General features: G+C 46.2%; 5 protein-coding genes across 7 annotated transcripts; 1 reads left to right on the top strand and 4 right to left on the bottom strand.

Annotated features, from left to right (window-relative positions):
• Window positions 1-185: 185 nt before the first annotated feature.
• On the bottom strand, window positions 186-6745 carry LOC128300244 (probable phosphorylase b kinase regulatory subunit beta). Of its 3 annotated transcripts, XM_053036242.1 has the most exons (10): window positions 6667-6745; window positions 6470-6585; window positions 5309-6346; window positions 5037-5248; window positions 4523-4537; window positions 3900-3917; window positions 3228-3314; window positions 2380-2484; window positions 1116-2308; window positions 186-1035 (listed from the first exon to the last, which is right to left on the bottom strand). In XM_053036242.1, exons 1-10 carry the CDS (start codon window positions 6690-6692, stop codon window positions 519-521), a joined length of 3327 nt encoding a protein of 1108 aa, XP_052892202.1. In that variant the 5' UTR covers window positions 6693-6745; the 3' UTR covers window positions 186-518. The 3 variants fall into 3 exon arrangements, with proteins under 3 accessions (XP_052892202.1, XP_052892206.1, XP_052892205.1); XM_053036246.1 differs by lacking the exons at window positions 3228-3314; window positions 3900-3917; window positions 4523-4537; XM_053036245.1 differs by lacking the exons at window positions 3228-3314; window positions 3900-3917; window positions 4523-4537 and having other exon boundaries at window positions 5037-6346.
• Window positions 6746-9102: 2357 nt separating this feature from the next.
• LOC128303553 (EGF domain-specific O-linked N-acetylglucosamine transferase) lies at window positions 9103-11643 on the top strand. The gene is made up of 3 exons (XM_053040538.1): window positions 9103-9800; window positions 10027-10673; window positions 10735-11643. Exons 1-3 carry the CDS (start codon window positions 9446-9448, stop codon window positions 11344-11346), a joined length of 1614 nt encoding a protein of 537 aa, XP_052896498.1. The 5' UTR covers window positions 9103-9445; the 3' UTR covers window positions 11347-11643.
• Window positions 11644-11738: 95 nt separating this feature from the next.
• LOC128303660 (uncharacterized) lies at window positions 11739-13438 on the bottom strand. Its single transcript, XM_053040701.1, has one exon. The coding sequence runs from the start codon at window positions 13366-13368 to the stop codon at window positions 11956-11958; it is 1413 nt and encodes a 470-aa protein (XP_052896661.1). The 5' UTR covers window positions 13369-13438; the 3' UTR covers window positions 11739-11955.
• A 338-nt stretch (window positions 13439-13776) lies between these two features.
• LOC128302658 (apolipoprotein D-like) lies at window positions 13777-17188 on the bottom strand. The gene is made up of 5 exons (XM_053039525.1): window positions 17175-17188; window positions 14337-14603; window positions 14191-14273; window positions 14028-14123; window positions 13777-13961 (listed from the first exon to the last, which is right to left on the bottom strand). Exons 1-5 carry the CDS (start codon window positions 17186-17188, stop codon window positions 13777-13779), a joined length of 645 nt encoding a protein of 214 aa, XP_052895485.1.
• A 2255-nt stretch (window positions 17189-19443) lies between these two features.
• Window positions 19444-20340, bottom strand: LOC128304389 (lopap-like). Its single transcript, XM_053041571.1, has 3 exons — window positions 20063-20340; window positions 19818-20005; window positions 19444-19748 (listed from the first exon to the last, which is right to left on the bottom strand). The coding sequence occupies exons 1-3, from the start codon at window positions 20338-20340 to the stop codon at window positions 19444-19446; spliced, it is 771 nt and encodes a 256-aa protein (XP_052897531.1).
• Between the last annotated feature and the right edge of the window lie 348 nt (window positions 20341-20688).

The following is a 20688-nucleotide window of genomic DNA, read 5'->3' as shown; positions in this document are numbered from 1 at the left end:
TGTGTTGGTAAACAAATCCCCGGTTGACGGTTGACGGTACAGTGATGGTCAAAAAAGAGCTACAGCTACACAACGCAAGCCTAGTGTTGTTCACGACTATCACGACTAATCACAGCTTCTCGATAAACAATTATCTAATCTGCGTGTTTACAGAAACGTATCGAACGGTTTTTTTTTACATTTGTCATGATTGCATAAAATTTATTGCTTCATTACATGTCATGCTACAACGAGAGATTACATATATTCTAACTCACGTACCCAGAGTAACGGGCAGGCGTAACGGCAATAGTATTGGGCACTGCAACTACAACTGCAACTCAAAAGGCAATTTCTCTTCGCTTGGCGCTTTATAAAATAACGATTAACAAATGATCATAGCAAAACCGCAAACTCACTGTAGCTAACACTAAACAAAACTAGGGTGTTTAAAACATGTACTCCTTCAAAATCGCGTGCACGCAAAATAGGTGCACCGTTCTCTGCTTCCTTTGTTCGACTAGGTTTTTGGTGTTCCACTACTGCACACGGCAATGATCTTCCACGTCGTCAGCAAAATCCTCCGTGGAGAGAGCGCACCGTTGCAGCACACTGTTGACTGCGGCACGGGCCAGATAGCCGGTGGTTTGTGAGTACGAAAGGGAAAACAGGGGTGAAATGTCTTTGCTCGGCGGCAAGCTGTGATCTTTGCAGTACATTGCAAACGAATCTTCTAGCAGCAAATCCAGATCGAGCACCTGCTGGAAGCGTAGCTCCGGGTTACGGCTCAAGATAGTGGCGACAATGCACAGAAGCTCGACCGCAATCTGGCGTCGTTCGGGTTGCGTGATTTGGTGCAGCATTTCTTCAACCTGCAGTGAAAACGACAGCTCGCTGCGGCTTTTGTTCGTGAGCGTTGGCATTGCGGGAAGGTTGTGCCCCTGTACGGTAATGCCGTGCGGTGTACGTTCCAGTACATCCCACACCAGATTGTAGAAGGAGCTCGGCACACGACACAAACATCCTTCCAGCTGACGACGCTGCACCGTGCTGAAGCTACAAAGCAAAAAAGAAACGTTAAACGCGTTAGCAAACTCAAGTATCGGACCGTTATATTGTATCACAAAAGCACATACTGATCCTCATTCGCCCACTGGCTCACGGTAAGTACTCGCTGCAACAGCTGCCGGATTTGGAACGGTGACAAATTCTCTATGTCCGCCCCTTCATCGCCCTTCATCGTGAGGTAGAGGCGCATCGCTTCCAGCACCCAGCCGACTCGAATCTTGAGTATGCCCTTGAAAATGTCCGGATTCGTGGCGATCAATCGACCACAGTACAGTACCACCTCTTGCTGCAGCACGGCATGGATCACGTCGTACGGCTGTACGGTCGAATACATCACGTTCTGGATCTCGGATGGTGTCATCGGTTTGTCGAAGATTGTCTCTCGCTGGCCAATCACACCAACCGTTATCTGTTTCCCATTCACCAGCAGGGTTGTGATGAAGGGCGAAATTGAATCGACGATATGGCGCAACAAAGAACTGCAGTAGCGAACCGCACGCCAATACCGCAATGTACCGGCCCGATAGTACAGATCGGTTAGCCGCACGTGCACGGACTCGCCCGCCAGCTCGTAATGGGCACCTTCGCGATGCAGAATAATACCGAGCAGCTGGCACTGTAGGAAGATCGACTCCGTGTTGCGTAGCGCTTCGAGAATGTCCGGTGTCGAGCGTGTCGCATAGTCTGCGGCCGTTATCTTTTTCTCGCGATACGACTGTGCACGGGGCACGTCCGTTAGACTTTGGTAGCCGATATAATCGTGATGTATCTGCGCAAATGCCGTATCGCCTACATCCGGCAGGTCCGAGGTGGACATAAAATCGAGATGCTCGATACAGGAACTGGAGATAAGATTTTGCAACCGTCCGATCCGTACCTTCATATCGTCACAGTAGCCCTTCTTCAGCATGGCTAGCAGATCGATCATCTCCTTAAACTGTGGATCACGCATGTGCTCTTCGCGTATCAGCAAACATACGGTCGGTCGACCGGACAGCCGCCAGTACTTGCCCACGAATTGCAGCTCCGTTTTGATATCGTCAATCAGCAGAGCCATGTCACGGTAGAGGTAGAAGTCGGACACTTCGAAAATGAGTGGATAGCAAAGGACGGTCATGCCGCAGATACGGTACACCTTGCTCGTACCTAGCGAACCGACGGGACGCGGTGGACGTCCGGTAAGGCCAATTTTATCATTCACACCCAGCTGCTGGTACACATTGATCAGCTGCGTCGAGGACCAGATTTGGACAGGTTCAACCTACGGTGAAAAGGGATTGAAACTGTTAGAAGCTGATGTGCAAAACAAAAGGCTAGGTTTATTCTACTTACCTCATGTGGTGTCTGCGTTTGAATACCGTACGTAGCCATCATGGCTTGAAGACGCATCGATTCGGCAATCAGCACTATTTGCACTACCAGATCGGTTGCTGTACCCTTTTTATGACGAAGAGTTAGATATGAGGTAAATTTCATTGAAAAGAGTATTTAATATAAAAAAATACGTGTAAACAAAGCAAAAGATACGAGCATAGAGAGTGCATTCCGGCAGCAACAGGACAATAACTATTAAGGAGTTACATTTCATTTCGATTGATTGGTTCTTACGGTAATAGTAAAATAAATATTTGGTTTTTATTAATCACATTTTAACGGAATTCTGAGAAAAACGCTCAGAGTGTTATTAATGAATCCATGCTAAGGATGAATGATAATGAATATTAGTGCTGATAATATATCTCATTCAAGCCGTTATCAATTATTCATTTGCACACACCGCAGTAACACCTTTTGCACACTGATTAATTTACGCTTTTAATTTACTGCTTCGCAATATGAAATAAAAATACACATAAAACCTCGAGAGTACAGAGTGTTGTTAGTGAGGAATTACTTAAATGAAGTAGTAAATGAAATTGTGCGAAAACGTAAAATCCCATTGCAAACTTGAAACCACAATTAAATTGCATAACTACTTTACTTCTGCCGAAACTTTTGCAATAACACGTCACAAGAAAACGAAAGCAATGTTCTGCACTTGATTTACGGTAAATAACATAACACGAAACAACGAGAACAAACATTAAAAGCCAAGGAAAGTAAACAAAACGATAGTACGCTTCCAAATTTGCCAATACTGGTGCTACAAGCGGTTCAGACTTAAACAGTTCAATATTTACTCTCGCTGGTTCGCTGGACGAATTCGACATTTGATCCTGACGCTCTTCGATTTGCGGTGGCGTTACAGGTCGATGCATGGCCAGGGCCTGCACCGAAAAAAAAGAGCCCCAAACCCGAACATTCGATGAACATGGATGAATGGAATCAAACATTCAGATATAAACAGAAATTTTAATTTTAATCGCATGAAATGAAACATTCCCAGCAGATGCGGATGCAGCAGTATGAAGTGCATTTGACAGGTGGTGTTTGCGGTTTGCCAGTCATGTGCAGTGGCCAGTCGGACGAATGCATCCAACCGTCCAATGATTGAGCCGATTAACGATGCACGTCGTCACGTCCAAAGAGGCAGCAGCGTCCAGAAGAGATAGGAGAAGTGAAACGAGTACAGCTGATGAGTGTCTGGAGTGTGATTTATCGAATCTGTATGCACACGAGTGGTTATACGAACAAATCATTCTTGCAACACACGAGGCTGTTTGTTTTTGCGACAAATTTTAACGCATTGAAATGCAGCGTAGCACAAGCAAGCACAACAAATGCATCGCGAAAGGTGCTTAGGCGCTCGCAGCCCTAGCACCTTCCCTTTGAGGCGGCACATATTGCCACAAGCAAAAACCTGCGCGTGTGTGTGCTGAGTGTCGTGAGGAGTTTGGTATCCGAATACTTACACTTCCGATTTTTGTACGCTGTCCGCGCGATTTGCGAGTGGAAAGCGCGGAAAAAAGTGGTGGAAAATAGAAAATGTGATACTCATTAATATGGTACAAAGAGGGTAGCTTCCCGTGCGGCACGAGACGCATTTCAGAACAAAAGTACAACTAAATGAGCAATAAATACATTTACAAATCATAACTTTAAGAGCAAATGAAAGCATAAACAAGCTTTTCGAGTGAAGGAAAGGAACGGATTTTTGTGTAATTTTGGTTATGGAATTTATCTGTTAAAACGGGAGGACGGATTTTTACTAGTGGCTAGTAAATATTAGCAACAAAACATTTTGCAACAAAAAAAATCAATTGTGCCAGATTAGCAAAACCACACTGTACTACGGTTGTACCGATAGTCGTGTCATGAGTTCTTGCTGGAAGGTGCCATTTAAGCAGTTCCTTGCAAAATGAGAACGAACTATCTAAAATTAGTAAATGACAATGTTTAATTAAGAAAAAAAAATGAAACCACTATTCTATAAAGGTTTATGACAATTGTTGTGAAAAATAACAATCATAATGATAAATAAATAAATGCTCCTATTAGCGTGTCTGACACTGATCGTCCACTAGACATTACTTACAATTCCCGGTTTCGCCTTTGCGGTTTCGATGGAGGGGCCCAAAAGAGAAAACGGAAAGACAATAAGACACAATGGAAGATACTCTGACGACGAAGACGATCGATCGATTAGTGAGCATTTGTACGGGGCGTAGAGAAATAATTTGTTCGTGTGCGCTTCTTGGCTAATAAATCAGTGCTATTTTCCCTACTGCACACGGGTTCCAATCGAAGTGGGTTCACACAATTTACAGCATGTTCTGTTTAGCGTAGTGTCGTGACCCTAGTAGCTAGTATGAAGCGAATTCAAACCAATCCACCAGGTTAAATATTTATAGTTTCGTTACTGTGTTTAGTAGCGTGTAAGTTTCTGTCATACTGTTGGCTTCTAAAGCACCCACGTGTTGGTATTCTTCATCTGAAAACATTACTGTTTAGTGGTATATAATTCCTCTCCCAGAATGTTATCCAGTCGTCTTGGGAAAAGCTTATAGTGTGTGTTCTTAAAAATTATGTGTCCCCTTCCGTGTACTTACCTGAAAAGCGGAATAGCGGCCACCTTTCCGTGGTCGATTGTACGAGGGCAAGTATCGCCGGATCGGGTCCAGCTCGTTAATGTGCAGCAAACCGGCGGTAAGCAGCTGGGCAATGATGAACACCGATTGACCCCACAGAAAGAGAGACTGTGAGGAGGCACGCGTATACATTCCGTCTCCGTCCGGAGCGTAGCACATCGAAACGACAGGATCTAAAAGATAGGGCACGATATATAGAGAGAGACATAGACAGGAACACACCGCACACTTACCTCCATTATTGTCCGAATGCATACACTTCCGTAGCTCCATCTGGTACTCTTCGATCTGCTCCAAATTGTTCTTAAACACTCCGTCGATGATCATGTACGTGTAGAACATGGGCCACTCACACTCGTACCCTTCAAAGTCCTTGATTTCTCCCTTATGATAGTAGCGTCGCGTTTTATCTTCCAACCTGGACAAGTATCCATCCCGGCTGAACCGTTTGAAACCTTTTTTACCCTTCAACCGACGCACCACATTCAGCTTGCTCATGTCCACCAGCCGCTCCTCGTGGGAAGCGAACGCCGGGAAGGAAAGCGTCGGTAGCAGCGATGCATCTACACCCTTCGAGCTCGACTCACGGGGCAACATCGTTTCGAAGATACTACGGTTACGGTTGTGCGCATCAATGTCCACGTAAACGACGCTCCACGAGGCACCCTTCTCGCCGAACAGATTGCATCCATTGATCGCTTCCAGGGCCGATTTTGCCATACCGATCGAGGACGCATGGATTTCGGGTGTGCCATCGTTATACTTCGAGCCTCGCTCCCACATGCCAAAGTCAGGCGTACGGTACGCCCGCTCGACGTAATACACCAGATTCTGCACGAACGCCACCTCGTCCTGCGTGTAGATGATCTGCAACCCGGACGTGATCATTTGCACCAGGAAGATGAGATAGATCGAGACGACATCGATCTGTAGATGGTTGTAGTTTTCATCGGAATAGATTTCCTCCCCGGTGTCCAGGTGGAACTTGCAGTGCAGCGCATTGACGGCACACTGGCGCGATTTGAACTTTTCCACTCGGTGGGCCTGCTTGATCCAGCACTCCAGTATGCCGCGCATACACTTTACCGCAGATTGTCCTAGCTCGTAGCTCTTGCCCCGATCGTCGTCGATTCTGCGGTACGCCTGATAAAGGCTCCATATCGCCGCAGCACAGTACACGCTGTCCCGAATGCTGCCCACCTCCCGATCCGTGCTGAGCACCGGGAACAGACCCGTGATTGGACTTTGAAACTGCAGTAGCTGTCGTTTCACTGGGAAGAGCAACCAAAGAAAAGAGGGCGAAAAAATCGAAACGCACGATCGAATTTCGAACGTTTCAAGGACATATCAATTAAGGCTCATTTTCACTTGTACCAATGACGGTCGCCACTCACCGATGCCATAATAAATGTCTAGCTGTTTAACCGTGTCCTCATAGTTGGATATCTTTAGGAACTGGTCCAGGTTCATATCGTCCAGGCTGGGTTGCCGAGCAACGGGCGTTACGGAGCTGCAACGAATAGAAGCGATGGGGTGAACACATTCGAAGAAACCCCAAACAGAGATTGCTCCCACACGCGGGGACACTTACGTTGAGTGGCGCTCCATCGTCGACATGATGCAATTGCACTGCACTTCCAGCTATCGCACACACCCTCAGCAGAAAGAACTTCCACCGAGTATTTGCGATGATTTTCAGCACCGAAAAGTGGCCAAAACGCAACGAGCCGATTCGTAGCTGCCCTCTCGTTACGTTTCTGCAATGTCAAATGTGACGTTTCAATGTCGAGCGAGATGGCAGCGGATGTAAACAACGGGATGTTTGCCGACCCAACACGCAAAATGATGGACAATGTTGTGTGCGGAACATCGATTTGCTGTATTTCTTCAATTGAATCTCTTCGTCATTGCCATGATGATTCATTTCTAATTTCAACAGAATTCCAACTCCTAGGAATAGATTTCTTATAGGCACGTAGCTATTATGCTCTTAGTTCTTGATCTTTGCTAGCATTCTTCCTGATAACCTCATTTTTCGTTCCATTTTCTCGTCCTTGAGCGTTTATGCTCCCTTCCGGCAGTTTCGAAGCCGTCCTTCTCGTAAATCCTTCTCGAGGGCTATGTTTGGTTCAAATGAGCCATTCCTGCACATTGCATATATGACAGAGCAGATGTATAATGTAAATATTGAAGTTATCTTCTTCATGTACGGGTTCAGGCTTGAGAATCAAAGAACACCTGATCTGAGTTACAGAAAGACTATCTTGAAGGCTATTCAAGTAATTAAAACCCCAGATATCCCACCATCAGGTAGAATTAGCTATATATATTTTTTTGTTGTTGTTTAGAACGGCCTATTTTTTTTTTGACGAGGAGAGAACCTTCATAGGGACCTGCCTTCCAGAAGGGAAGACCAGCAACGCTGGAAGCACCACACTCAGGGTACTGTCCGATTTGCCTAAGCACCTGCGGACTAAACTCTCCTCGTACCTCAGAACCTACTATCGGATCACCCCCAAGGGCATAAGATTTCGGTAGTAGGCCTTCCTGGTACGTCCAAAGACCCTCCACGGCCCACGCTGTGAACACTTGGTTTAAGTGTCAGGCGTTGTGTCTTCACGACACTACATCAAACAGTTCTTCGGGCTAATGAGACCCTCGCAACTGTTAGTGTTGGTCCAACGATGGCTTGAGCCGATCCCTAAGATGAGGATGGACCATTTGATTCAGCTGTTGACGAACGGAGACGACGCTGATGTTCGTCGCGTATGGCGCGTTGTTGAAGCCGAGTCATGATGCCTCTGCTAGCTTCGTTCACAATGGACCACACCTCTTTGCTGTTACACATTGCCTCCACAAAGTTGGAAGGGCTGACCGGCACACCAGCTGCTCTTTCTATGCGTGCACGAAATCTTGCGGTGTCCTCACAAGTAAACAATGTATGTTCTGCTGATTCTACAGCCGTAATGCATGTTGGACACATGGTGGATTCGGTGAACTGCATACGGTGACGAAACTCGTTGAAGAAACCGTGGCCGGTAAACATCTGGGTAGTAAAGAAGTTTACTTCGCCAAATTTACGCAAAATCCAGGACTTGATATCTGGAAACAACTGCCTAGTCCACGTGCCGTGCTTTGCAGAAGTCCATTCTCTCTGCCATATGTTAAGTGATGTCTCTCTTTCTATCGAACGCGCTGTTTTACCGTCTATGCATGTCGTTCGTCGTCGCAGGTATGTACGAGCATCTTCGTCAATCAGTATATGCAGCGGGATCATACCTGCAACTACACACGCTGCGTCATGAGAAGCAGTTTGACAGGCGCTGATGACACGATGCGCCAAGATGCGGTAACATCTTCTCAACCATTGAAGACGACACTCGAATCGTAGAGCATTTGCCCATACGGGAGCTCCATACCTGATTCCTGCCGTGATCGTCGAAGCTACTACACGTCGACGGCTACTCCTGGGACCGAACCGGTTGGGCATCATGCCCGAGAGGCGTGTAGCCACCCGCGTTGCTTAGAACGGCCTAGCCGCATCGACATATTTTATCAAGTTGTTGGATACTCAGTCCTTGTTACGGGAGATTGGTTCGGCCCATTCGTGAGACGACCAGCGTCGCTGCTATCATCCCACCGGACCGCCCCTTGCTATAGTTCTTATAAAAATAAAATTCCTTCTAATATTGATACCCAAAACGTCATCTTTGCGGTCATATAGTAGTTGCAAACAAACGTCAAATAGAACAGCATGCTGTGCCTTCCCCGTCAAACGTTGCTAAGCGGGTGGTGTTGTTGTTATGCGAAGGGTGAAGCAACGTGCGGGGATTGTTTGAACGATCTACCGGCAACATTAGCATACGCATTCGTGTTCTGTTCTGTTCTGTTATGTTACGAGTGAATTGGACTACATTTTACATTATTCTTTGCATCAAAACTCATCCTTAATACGAAATTAAACTCTACTTTGTCAAACTGTGCCCTCCATACACCATACCGGCATGTGATCATGCACGATAGAGCACCGCGAAAGAAGCATCACAAAACATCTTGCGGTTGTTTTGATGCTCGGCCCAAGCCCCCCACCGCATTATTAGCTCATCGCGCGAAGGAGATGGTGCGTCATCTTAGTGCACATATGGATACATAAGCCTCCACGCGTGCAGTCCCACAAGTGCGGAGGTGTTCAATAGATTGTATAATACCCACCCAATGTTCTACACTGAATGGTACTCCACGCCTACGATCGCATATCCATGATTGTTCTGCGCTGAAGGAAGCATTTTGCAGTTGTCTTGTGTTGATCTTCGGGTCGCTCACAAAAAGTGAACGCCGTTTGGAGTTGTGCCTTAAAGTGTTCGTTTGAAATGGGATGTGTTCGTGGTGCTGTGCTGGCGATCAGTGTAACGATCGTGCTGCTAATCCTACCGTTTGCAGCTTGTGATAAGTACGAATACATCAACCTACCGAAAGCGCATCTTCCGATATACTTCAAACGGTTTCCGGCACTTGAAAAGCAATGTACAGAAGACGAAGCGTGCCCCTATAGGGCGGTTATAGCTAGCCAAAGTTACCAGAACCGTAAGGATGCCTGCTGGGGCTATGAAGAGGGTTGTACGGAGAGGAACCGATACGCGAACCATACCTGCCCCGGAAGCCACGTTGGATACGTGAAAAGCAAACAGGCTCAGTTGGACACGTTCTACAGCCAGGCGGATTTCGGTACGTTACAACTATCGCGCTGTGTGTTTCCGGCTGGAGGCCGAAGCAAACGAAAAAGATACACAAAACATGATCAGGGGCGTATGCGATTAAGATAAGCAAAAGAATTCGTTTCGCTTCCATAGTGACGAAGCACCGCATCTGCACCATTTCACCATTAAAATGTACCTTTACGCCCCATTAATTCGTCGCTCGTTTAATTGGTTACCGGTTCGTTTCGTTACAGGTTTTGTGCGGGATCAAATTCGCGAAAGCCGCATCATGTGTGAACCCCAGTTCCCGCACGATTCGTCGCTGGAGTGCTCGAAGTATCTACGCTTCTGTCGGGGCCGCAATTTGATGATCAATTTCACCGATCTAGCGAACCGCCGGTCCGAACCGTTGCGCTACAAGATGGATGTATTGGGGCAGGGCCAAATCGGGGGCCACTGTCGGCTGCACGGCGAAAAGTTGCGGGACGAACTGCAGCACATTAGTCCACTGCAGTCGTGGGGACCGGAGTTGCGGTTTTTCGAACGGCTCGAACGGCCCCCGATCGAGGACGGGCGGTGCGATGTAGTGATCGAAAAGCCGGCTTTCATTATGAAGATCGATGCCGCCATCAATATGTATCATCATTTTTGTGATTTTTTAAACCTTTACGCTTCGCTGCACGTGAATCTGTCTCAGCCCGGTGCCTTCGGTACGGATACGCACGTGTTGATCTGGGAATCGTTCACGTACCTGTCACCGTTTGCGGACACGTTTAAGGTGTTCACGAAGAATCCTATTGCGGATTTAAAAACATACGCCGGGAAGGTGGTGTGCTTTAGGAATGTCGTCCTGCCGTTGTTACCACGCATGATTTTTGGTCTCTACTACAACACACCGATCGTAAGTTATTTCTACACGAAATGTGTTATTTGAGTACTAATACCATTTGTCTGCCCTTTAGATTAATGGCTGTGAAAACAGTGGTCTCTTTCATGCCTTTTCCGAGCATGTTCTTCATCGGTTGAAAGTAAGAATGTCCACACGTCCCGATGATCGCCTGCGAATAACGTTCCTCTCGCGTCAAACGCGTTATCGCAGAGTGCTAAATGAAGAAGCACTGATGGATAGAATTGCAAATAATCCCGATTATCTGGTGCAGCGTGTTAGCTACGGGCACGAGCTGTCATTCATTGAGCAGCTACGAATCACGCGCAACAGTGATATCTTTATTGGCATGCACGGTGCCGGATTAACTCATCTTCTTTTCCTACCGAAGTGGGCCACCCTGTTCGAACTGTACCATTGCGAGGATCCTAACTGCTACCGGGATTTGGCACGACTCCGAGGCGTACACTATCTCACCTGGGAGCGAGATCATCTCGTATACCCGGAAGGCGAAGGAAAACATCCGGAACGTGACGAACGACATGCAAAGTTCACCAACTACGCGTTCGATGTGAACGAATTCGAGCGTTTGGTGGCGAAAGCGGCCAAACAGGTGAAGAACCACCAAGAGTTCCAGAAGTTTTTACACTCAAAAGCAAACCGTCCAGCAAAGAAAGATGAGCTTTAGAAGGTAGCCGACCTATTTTATCGTAAGCAAAATACTCGCCTTATAATACCTACTAATCGGGATGGAAAATGGCTTCTTAGGTTGTAGGGCGTATAGGAGGAAAACCTCGTTGGGCTCGTTTTATTGACGAGCGCAGCAACAAACTCGTACTTATTATTACACACGTAAGCTTTACGAAACTTATCGAGATTGGGTAGGAACCTGATGGCTTTACATATGATATTTATACTCTCACAAAGGCTAGCTCGCGAGCCTGCTTGTAGTGCTCTTACAAACAGGAAGGGGAAAGCAAACAGTATTTTTAATCCAAAAAAAAACGCTTGTGTAATATCATTTTACCAAACAATCGTGTACGGTTGTTTTACTTTAAACGCTGTTATCTTTATTTTGTTTCAAAGGCGATTTTGATGACGATGGTGCGTTTTGTCCGTGCGTGTTCATTATGAGTTGAATCATTAGCCTAATTAGAAGCCTAATCATTGGTATAATTTATAGTTTAATGCATCTCGTTTTTTACTACACCTATTTTACAAACAAATGGCCATTATGACTAGATCGATTGGGAACGGACTTGTTGGAGGTGTGAACCAATGCCAACACCGAGGCATTTTACCATATCTTTAACTTTACGTTGTTAACGTACAGGAAACATACTGCTACACACACCATAAACATATAATAACTGATTATCGTAAGGGCCGCTGCATTACCCAGCAGGAACGTTTGAAACACCAGATTCACCAGACCGGTGAGCAGATTTGCGATCAGGAAAAAGAACAGCCCGTTCGCATTGATCGCCTGCAGTACGAGCGGTACATATGGAATGCAGAAATCATCCGTCTTCATAATCTGATCCGGCGATTTCGGTTCCTCGAACCGGACAAAGTACACAAACAGCTCGAAAAACATAAACAGCGCCGTTACGCTGCTTCCGATCGCCAGTATCCAGAAGCAGTAACCCATGTTGGCGAGACGGCGCGAAATGCCGAACATGTCCTCGCACACGTAAATCATCTTCCAGCAGACACCGGCCATAATGGCAATCTTTGCCGCCCGGCGTAGAAATTTCTTCGCAAGCGTTATCTCCTCCGACGGTCGTACAACCCAGCCGATGTACACGGAGGCAAGGAACAGGGCAAGATATCCCGGCAGTGATACGATTCCTTCCCGGTTGGCGGAGAAGAACGATGTTCGGTGTGTGTCCGCGCTCAGTACGTACCGAGACACGCCGAGATGAAGCATCATTTCGTGGCAGCAGAGCAGCGTGATGGCTACGAATTTAATCACTTCCGGATCATGCACCAGATCCATGATAAGCGTACCAGCAAACTTTACGAACGCGAGTGTGATGAAAAAGTTCCAGTGTACTCCGTACTCCGACACGTGCAACTGATAGTCCAGCTCGTTGGTGAGGAAAAATCGGCCAAAACCGAGCAGTAATAGTGGTCCCGTTCCGGAGAGAACCTTCCACACTCGAGCCGCATTTACACGTCGTTCATCAGCTGGACGTACCTTGTACACGATCCCATTGCTAAACACGTACAGTCCCACTCCGATATCCATCAGCCCGTAGCCGAACGTTTCCGTTTTGGCAAGCTCGCGTGGAAAGCAATGAAAATCCACCGCCAGTATGCAGACGGCCGTCGTGAGGTTTACCAACGCCCGGACGCAGGTAAGAAATTGCGGTGACTTTCCGGGTACCTGCACAAACGGCATCAGGTGCAATCGGTGCCGGATTTGATGGACGGCCGATATCGCGGATAGGACGAGTAACGTTAGCGTGATGTTAAGCGCTAACCGGTGTAGCACGGTGACCAGCAATATAAACGGGAGCACGATAAGGAAAAATTCCACCAAAAACCGAAGCGGTATGTGTGTGATACTGGCCACGGTGATGAGCTGAACCGTGTGAAACACGCTGAACACAGGTGGTGCGATGTGCAGAAACACGTTGATGGCGGTTGTTCCGTTGTTATTTTCCATCAGACTTTCGTGCAGTGCACGATAATCGGTTGGATCCATGTTTCGGTGCACACAATTTTGGAATGTAGTGAGGAAGTGCTGAAGTTGAAACAAAATAAAACGTTTCCTTTTTGTCTACGGGCGAAAGCAAAATGTAAATAAATAACAATTACCTATCGTGTCAAACGTCACTTTTGACGTTTCGCGTTTGGCGCTTTTGCTGCATGGGCATCGTGGGATTTCAAACTTACAACAAACACGTGGTAAAACAATGGAGTTTGGTAGATCTTGCAAAACGTGGTTTCTCAATGTGGTCTTGTGCTCGAGGCGTGACAATACGCAAGTTTCTTAACACATATATTTACTTATAGGAGAGTTTTACCTAATTACTACAGAATCACGATGACGACGAGCGTATCTATTCACATTTCGACATCGGCCAAATGTTTCTCCAGCCTACTTCATAGCTTAACCCTTGACGACTGTCGTTTTGTATATGCCTTTACTGACCTTTACTAGTTCTTCACCACAGTTTTTCTGATCCGTACGGGTCAGATACGCACGGGAGATCTTTGCACTATCAAGCACAGTGTACGCCTTCTTCATCGTTTCAATGTCAGGGTGTCGTTTGCGGGTCAAAATCCATGCTACCTCTGAGAATGGAAGAAAAATCGCATGCTGTCAAATGAAAGTGGACGCTCGGTATTGAGGATACTCACTTGCATTAATGAAGCCACGAAGATCGGAACAGGCATACACGACAGCGTATGTTTTGTAATCGGTTCCCACAACCCAGTATGGCGCTTCGACGTTAACTGTGCGAAGAGTGAGTAATTTATTCATTAAAAACCAAAGTATCCTTACCGAGGGTTCACTACTTACAAGGTGCGCTCGGGAATTTCACCGCCAGCTTGGCAGATTGCACAATTCTTGCCGATCCACTAATGCTGTTATCATTTCCCGTTCTGAAAAAAAAAGAAATGCATCATTGGTTTTGAACATTTTCCTCTTATACAACTCATACTTACAGTGAATTTTTCTGAGTATTCAGCACCCCAATTGTACCGTCCGGATTGAGCGAATAATCAGCCGTTATGCATTTTCCACCCAGCTCGAAGAAAAACGGATACTTTTCCTGCTCGTACCAGCGGCCAAGATAGGCGTAAGTGTCGAAATTCTCCTCCACAGGTACCTTGGGACATTTGCCAAACCCAGGAACTTGAGCTTCCACGCACGCCAGCTGGCAAACGAGTAGTCCCAGCAGACACACACCGATCCTCGTCCACCGTGGTACGCTTGGGAGAAATGGAAGAAAATAATTAAGTAGACAAATGGCAAAAGCACAAACACGGGGGAAGATACGTTAGGCTCTAATTGGGTGTCTAATTGCTGGAGTCGCGAGGCATTTAACCGCCATAATGCGTTGTCACAATGTGAAGAAAGTCCTTCACGTGTTGCATTGTTTTGCATTGGCAGAGGAATCTCCATTTTCTCTTGTATCATACACACGCATAACGCAAATCAACGCTGTTAATTGTGGCAGATTGACACGCGATTAAAATGGCAGCATGTGAAGCGTTTAAAGAGAAAGTATGGAGCTGACGCGAGGCCATGAATATCGCGGTGACCCTAATCTGGCGAGATGAACGAGGTGAATATCGTGCAATTTAAATACCCCCGCACAGACGGTCCATCAGGCAACCAAAATTTCCACCTGTAACAAGTCTTTTCGAACGATGAACTCGAACATGATTAGCTTTCATCACGTCGAGCGCCAGTGCAAAGAAGCGAGCGGTTCGATTGGATAGAATTAGTCACAGATTTAAGTAGAGTTGAGTAACGTTTTTCGAAAAATAAGGTAAATTAGAAACGATTTACCACGGTGTCAAACGCCGCTACTCCTTCAACAGTACATCCACCTCCGTCACGTATCCAAAAAATGGCCCCAAGGTCAAACAGACGGCGTTGGCCTCTCAAAACGGCCCTTCTAATGATCGATGACCGAACAAAGCCGGCCCAGGGTAAACCAGATTGCACAATAACCAGTCGATGAAGGCGTATGAACAAAATTGATGGATCTAGACACCTAGCGGAAGGTGTACGAGTGGCTCCGTTGTTACGCTTACACAAGACAACACGAAGAAAGCAACCAAATGCAGCGCCGATGTTTGAGTGCATCCGATCGCTTATCAGTATGGCAAGTTGATTTAAATCAGATTTATAATGTAATTAAGAAAGCACCGGCCGAGGTGTTTTAATATCCGCCTGGATTAAGGTATCCGCTCTGGTGTGCTTTTTCACTGGGCGCGCTTATCGGAAGCCTATTATTTACTAAACCTCAACCGAAAACAGAGCTACAGACCAAATAACAACTCAAAGAAAAAAAACGATCATTACGTTGGGAGCATCGAACGCGCTGTTCGGATGCATCACGTATATGCCCGGAGGGGTGAGTTGGCTTTTCGATTCGATTTTTGGTTACGACGTTATGAAACGGAAAAAGGAGGAAATTTAAAGCATCACTGTGCTGGCGAACACTAGCCCAACGTGTATGGGAGCGAAAGAAAGGTGACGTGCGTTGGCGAAGCATACTGTGTTCCGTTACCGATCGTTTGCAGGGTTTGGTTGCATGCTGGGATGGAAAGGGTGATGCTATAATTGAGCAGTACGGGTAGGGAAGATATGTTGAGTGATCCCACAGCCGACGTCATGGATGTTGTTTCTTCTGTTTTGTTTGCTTTGGTTTCAAATGTCTTATCAAATCAAACATGCGGCCCGTATGATCGCTTCACGTTTAAGGCCTTGGCGTGTGTTAGTTGCGTGCAATCGAGCCGCCAACCGGCAGTCAAATTTCGATGGGTGGGTTTCATTTTTTTACACGGCATTATGCAATAATTGGGCATGAGGTTTTGTGTGCATTGATCCGGTTGCTCCGGCGGCATGGGTTCGTATGCTGATTGTGATCATCAGTGATCAACATGACGGAGTTATTACATACAATCAATGCAACATTTATAGGATTATGGGAAAACATTCCCATTCAATTTAATAGTATTAATTAGTAGACTCTCTTCAATGTTGTCTCCCAAAATTGTCCCAAATGTCTAAAATTAATTCACTAGCTTTAGAGCTGTCAATTTGGGATTTTTTTGTAGTTCTGAGACTACCGTCAGTGTTTTGGGACATACAACGCAAAATATCCATTTTTAGTGATAGAGAAAGGACACCTGTTACAGTGGAGCCCCGATTATCCGGGTGTCTGATTCGGGAATGACAGTTCTAAAGGAAATTTGACATATTCCGGGCCACACCATTGACGGAAAAAATGAAATACTTAAAGAAAACAACTAGATCTTCTTAAAGTTCAACTTCTTAAAGCAACAATAAAACACACCGGAAAAATAAATTTTACTCCATAAAGAAATGATCTACGTTACTTATGACACATTACTAATTTTGTCATAATAAGGATATGTGCCTATTATCCGTGTTATCCGATTATCCGGCAACTGTCTACTAAAACGAGGCTTACTCCATTGCATGACCCACTAGACATATTTATTGTACTTTATATTTATTGTACAAAGCCAGATAATTAGTCTGAATTATGGAGAAGAATAATCCATTCAGAAGAAATTCAATCTCTCGTTTTTTGGGGATAATAAAACCAAGCACGAAACCGTGAGACCACCGATCGTGCATGTTTGTAACATTTTTATTTCATCACAACTTGAAATTCCCTCCCTGTATGTACAATGACGAGTGCATGTGCTTCCTTCCTTTAACAAAAATAAATTCACTTCAAAATTAAATAATACGCTGGCATCCCCAAAACCTAGCCATGAGTACCGCGTAAGATGACATACCCAATGACGGCCATTGTATCCGGTTCTGGACGAATCTGCCAAACGGCTTCAGGGCACTTTGGGTCTGATGTTCGTCACTGCCGTAAATTGACTGTTTGCACACTTCGGTTCGAGACTGTTATTATTCGGTCTCGGTCTGTTGAGATCTCAGTACGACGCAGAAAGATCTGCCCAAAAACGAACTTTGACTTCGACCGAACGAGGGATAACACACAATGCACAACCACTTCACTTTGGGGATTTTGCTTTATCACAAGTTTCTTGCTTTCTGGTTCCGATTACTTTGAGCTTCGTTGCTTGAACAGGCTCCAACACTCACTGCACAATCACCACGGTGCTGCTGATCCGCGTGATCTGTTCGCGTGTACGTCTCGCCAAGGAATGAACGCATCTCGCCTACTGCTGCCGGAATTTAGAGTCAGTGCTGGCTGGTTGCTAAGCTACCCGAGTGGAGGGAAATGTTTGTGCGTCTCCGTGTGAGACGGAGCACGTGTACGTCTTTCTCTTCATCAAAGCAGAAACTTAATTTTACCCCGATCCCGGTGCACCGTATTGCAGCATACGAGCGCGTTGTTTCTGCGAGACAGCTTTTTTCAATCAAGCAAAAAGCGATACATACGAAGAAGGAAAAACAAAAACATTCGATTTAAATTCATTTACCGGGGACCGGGACTAAAGTAGCCAGACATTGGACACAGCTTGCTGAAGACACACGTGAAAATCCATCCCTCTATTGGGGCTGTGAATGTGGCTGGTGTGGCTCCAAATTAGCTATCCAGCATAAAAAAAACTCCCCCGAAAAAAAAACAACAACGAGAAGACAGACGAACTGCATCGCGCCAAACATGTCGGTACCGTTTGATTGAGGCTATATGCGGGTCGGATGATGCTTACGAAAGATATGGTTCAACGTAAACCAGCACGAAATGAGCGTAAAAAATGACCAAAAACATTGGATATGCCGCTTCAACTGTAAACCACCAAACAAGTGCAGAGCAAAAGCATAATTTGGGCGCAACCTGGTAGCCCACATTAAGCGCACGTCGTGTGGTGCAACACAAACGGTGCTGTTCGTGGAAGTGTCGTTTAGTGCAATTTTACATGTCTTTTGCTGTAGCATAATTATTTTATTATTACCATTTTTTGTGGCGTGCTGCCTTTAAGGAGGGCAGCAGAAATTTACAGCTTACTCTTGCTTTAATTTCGCTAGTTAAACGATGAGTAATTAGGGAGTGTTGCCGGCTGGATGTACGCGAGTCACTGGACCTGTACGTCATTGCGTTAGAGTCCCACTAGTGACCTATTTCGTGTTTGGGTGGCGAGGTGCCGTGGGTTCAGCTTTTTTTTGTGTTAACCCAGACACCCAACGATGATGGAAACTATGTGACAAACCGGCACGATGAAAGTGTGTTTATTAGAGACTAGATGGCCAGCAACCTCTGATAGGTTGTGTAAAAGGATAAGTTTTCTAGGGGGTTTGGTCTACAAAATACAGCAGAACATAAAATCATAACATAGTAAGAGATCAAAATGATTCAAATTTCATTGCCTTGTGCTCTTTTATTATATCCATGTTAACCTCAATCTTAATTCACATTAAATCTGCTAGTAAATTTAATCTATCCAATACATTAACTTTACTCATTTCATGAACTTCGCTCCATTAGAAACAAGATAATGTCCCACCTGGCTTTATGGCAGGAGTGTGATTGAACTTCAACGTCCCACAATGGCAATGGTTCGTTGCATTGAAAGATCGTGTCTCGCTTTCCTTCTTGGTGCAGTGCTTGCAGTGCTTGTATCTTCAGAAATGGTGGAAACTGGTTTGTTTACACGCCTGCACACCCCCATTCGAAAGCAGCTGGCCGCCGGAATGGATTGCGAAGGTGTGCGAAAGGAAAAGTTCAACGCCGTCCACACGATCCGAACCTCCAGCGGGGGGAACTGCACACGCTAGGGCGCAATGGTTTAGTGACCCAGTTTCGGGACGGTACGGCCGTTCGCGGCGAAGCAAAAGTCGAAGGTGATCATGAACTTGACTGCCAACGTTGGTTTGTTGGCTGCAGTTCCATGCGAAGAAGATGGAACTGGCACTACTTTTGCTATAAATCATGCGTGCTTTAATGATATACCAGGTGAGAGTCTTTGGAGAGGGTTTTTTTTAAACAAGAAGAGATGTCTAAAATGAACCTTTATTTGCGAGATGTACTTAACAATAGTAGTAATGAGAACATAAATATTTGAGAAAGATGCTACCATAAATAAAATACTACTGATGATCCTCTACAACGGGATCAACCGGGATGGAAGGATTGGGTCCTACGGCGAAGATCTCACTGCGCAACTGTTGGAGATCTTCCTCGTTCCGTACCACAACGCCTTCATTGCGCGCATCCTGGGTGGTTGGTTCCGTTGGATCGATAGCCGGTTCGGGTGGAGGCAATGTCACGCAGTCCTCCTGATTCGTGCGCAGGAAGAATGTGCGAGAAATTTTGTACTTATCCAAAACGCCATACGCACGCTGCAGCACAGGACCTCCGGGAAGTCGTTCACGAGCCATCATCCAGGCGGACACTAGAGAAGAGCGATACGTCAGCCATTTGTTTGTACTTTTGCATTTGGGACTTCCTTCAAGGGACTCACCAGCATGTCCAACCGGACCAAAGGAGCTGCAGGAGTAAAGCACTGCGAAGGAATCGTAATCCGTGTCGAGCACCATTACCGATGCGTTGTAATTGTACGGGAAGGAGGTGTATTCGATCTGGTAGCGACCTTCCTTCGCTTTGCCACCCTTGTCCATCACTCCAGAGATGATTCTCTCCACGCCATTGCTGTATGAAGAAGACACTTATTGGCGACTTTTTCCAACGAAAGTTCACGCTACTTACAATCGATTAGTGTACGCATTACGGACGTGAATCTTCCCATCGGCCCGTTGCTCGTACGTTACCGCAACGCATTTGGTGGCTACCTCCGTCACCGTAAAGTAACGTTCGATCTCGTACCAAGTTCCAAGGAAGCGCGTTCGGTTGAAGCGTTGTATCGGCGAATAGTCCGGACATGTACCAAACCCGGGTATCTGCGTGTTCACCAATGTTACCAGACAAACCAATACAAACACTATCGCCGTCTTCCAGCAGCGTCCAACACCCTTGGAGCTTTTCATCCTCTTCGCTAAGCGTTCTCACGATGCGCACAGGACGCGAACTCGGTATCGAATAACCTTACCCACTAGCCTTGTGCTGGGCTTTTATATTTGTTGTCGTCTTCCTCGTGCGTTCGTCACTGCGCTCCAGAACTTCCATCGGGATCGTCCGTGGCTGTGAGCCTCTGTCTCGGCCTTTCACCCAACAACACCGGGGTGGCAGCAACCGTAGGCGAGCGAGCGGTAGGTTCAAAAGAAGATTCCGACCAGCCAACCAAACCCGGCGTTGTGCTTTCTCAGGGCGTGTTGTTGTCTTGCTTATTGACGGCAGCCTGGCAAGGGAGAGCGATCTATTCCAGCAATATTCTC

Source organism: Anopheles moucheti, chromosome 3 (assembly GCF_943734755.1).
Source record: "Anopheles moucheti chromosome 3, idAnoMoucSN_F20_07, whole genome shotgun sequence".
NCBI classification, from domain to species: Eukaryota; Metazoa; Arthropoda; class Insecta; order Diptera; family Culicidae; genus Anopheles; species Anopheles moucheti.
Note: the sequence above shows the minus strand (reverse complement) of the source record. Positions and strands in the feature narration are given on the sequence as shown.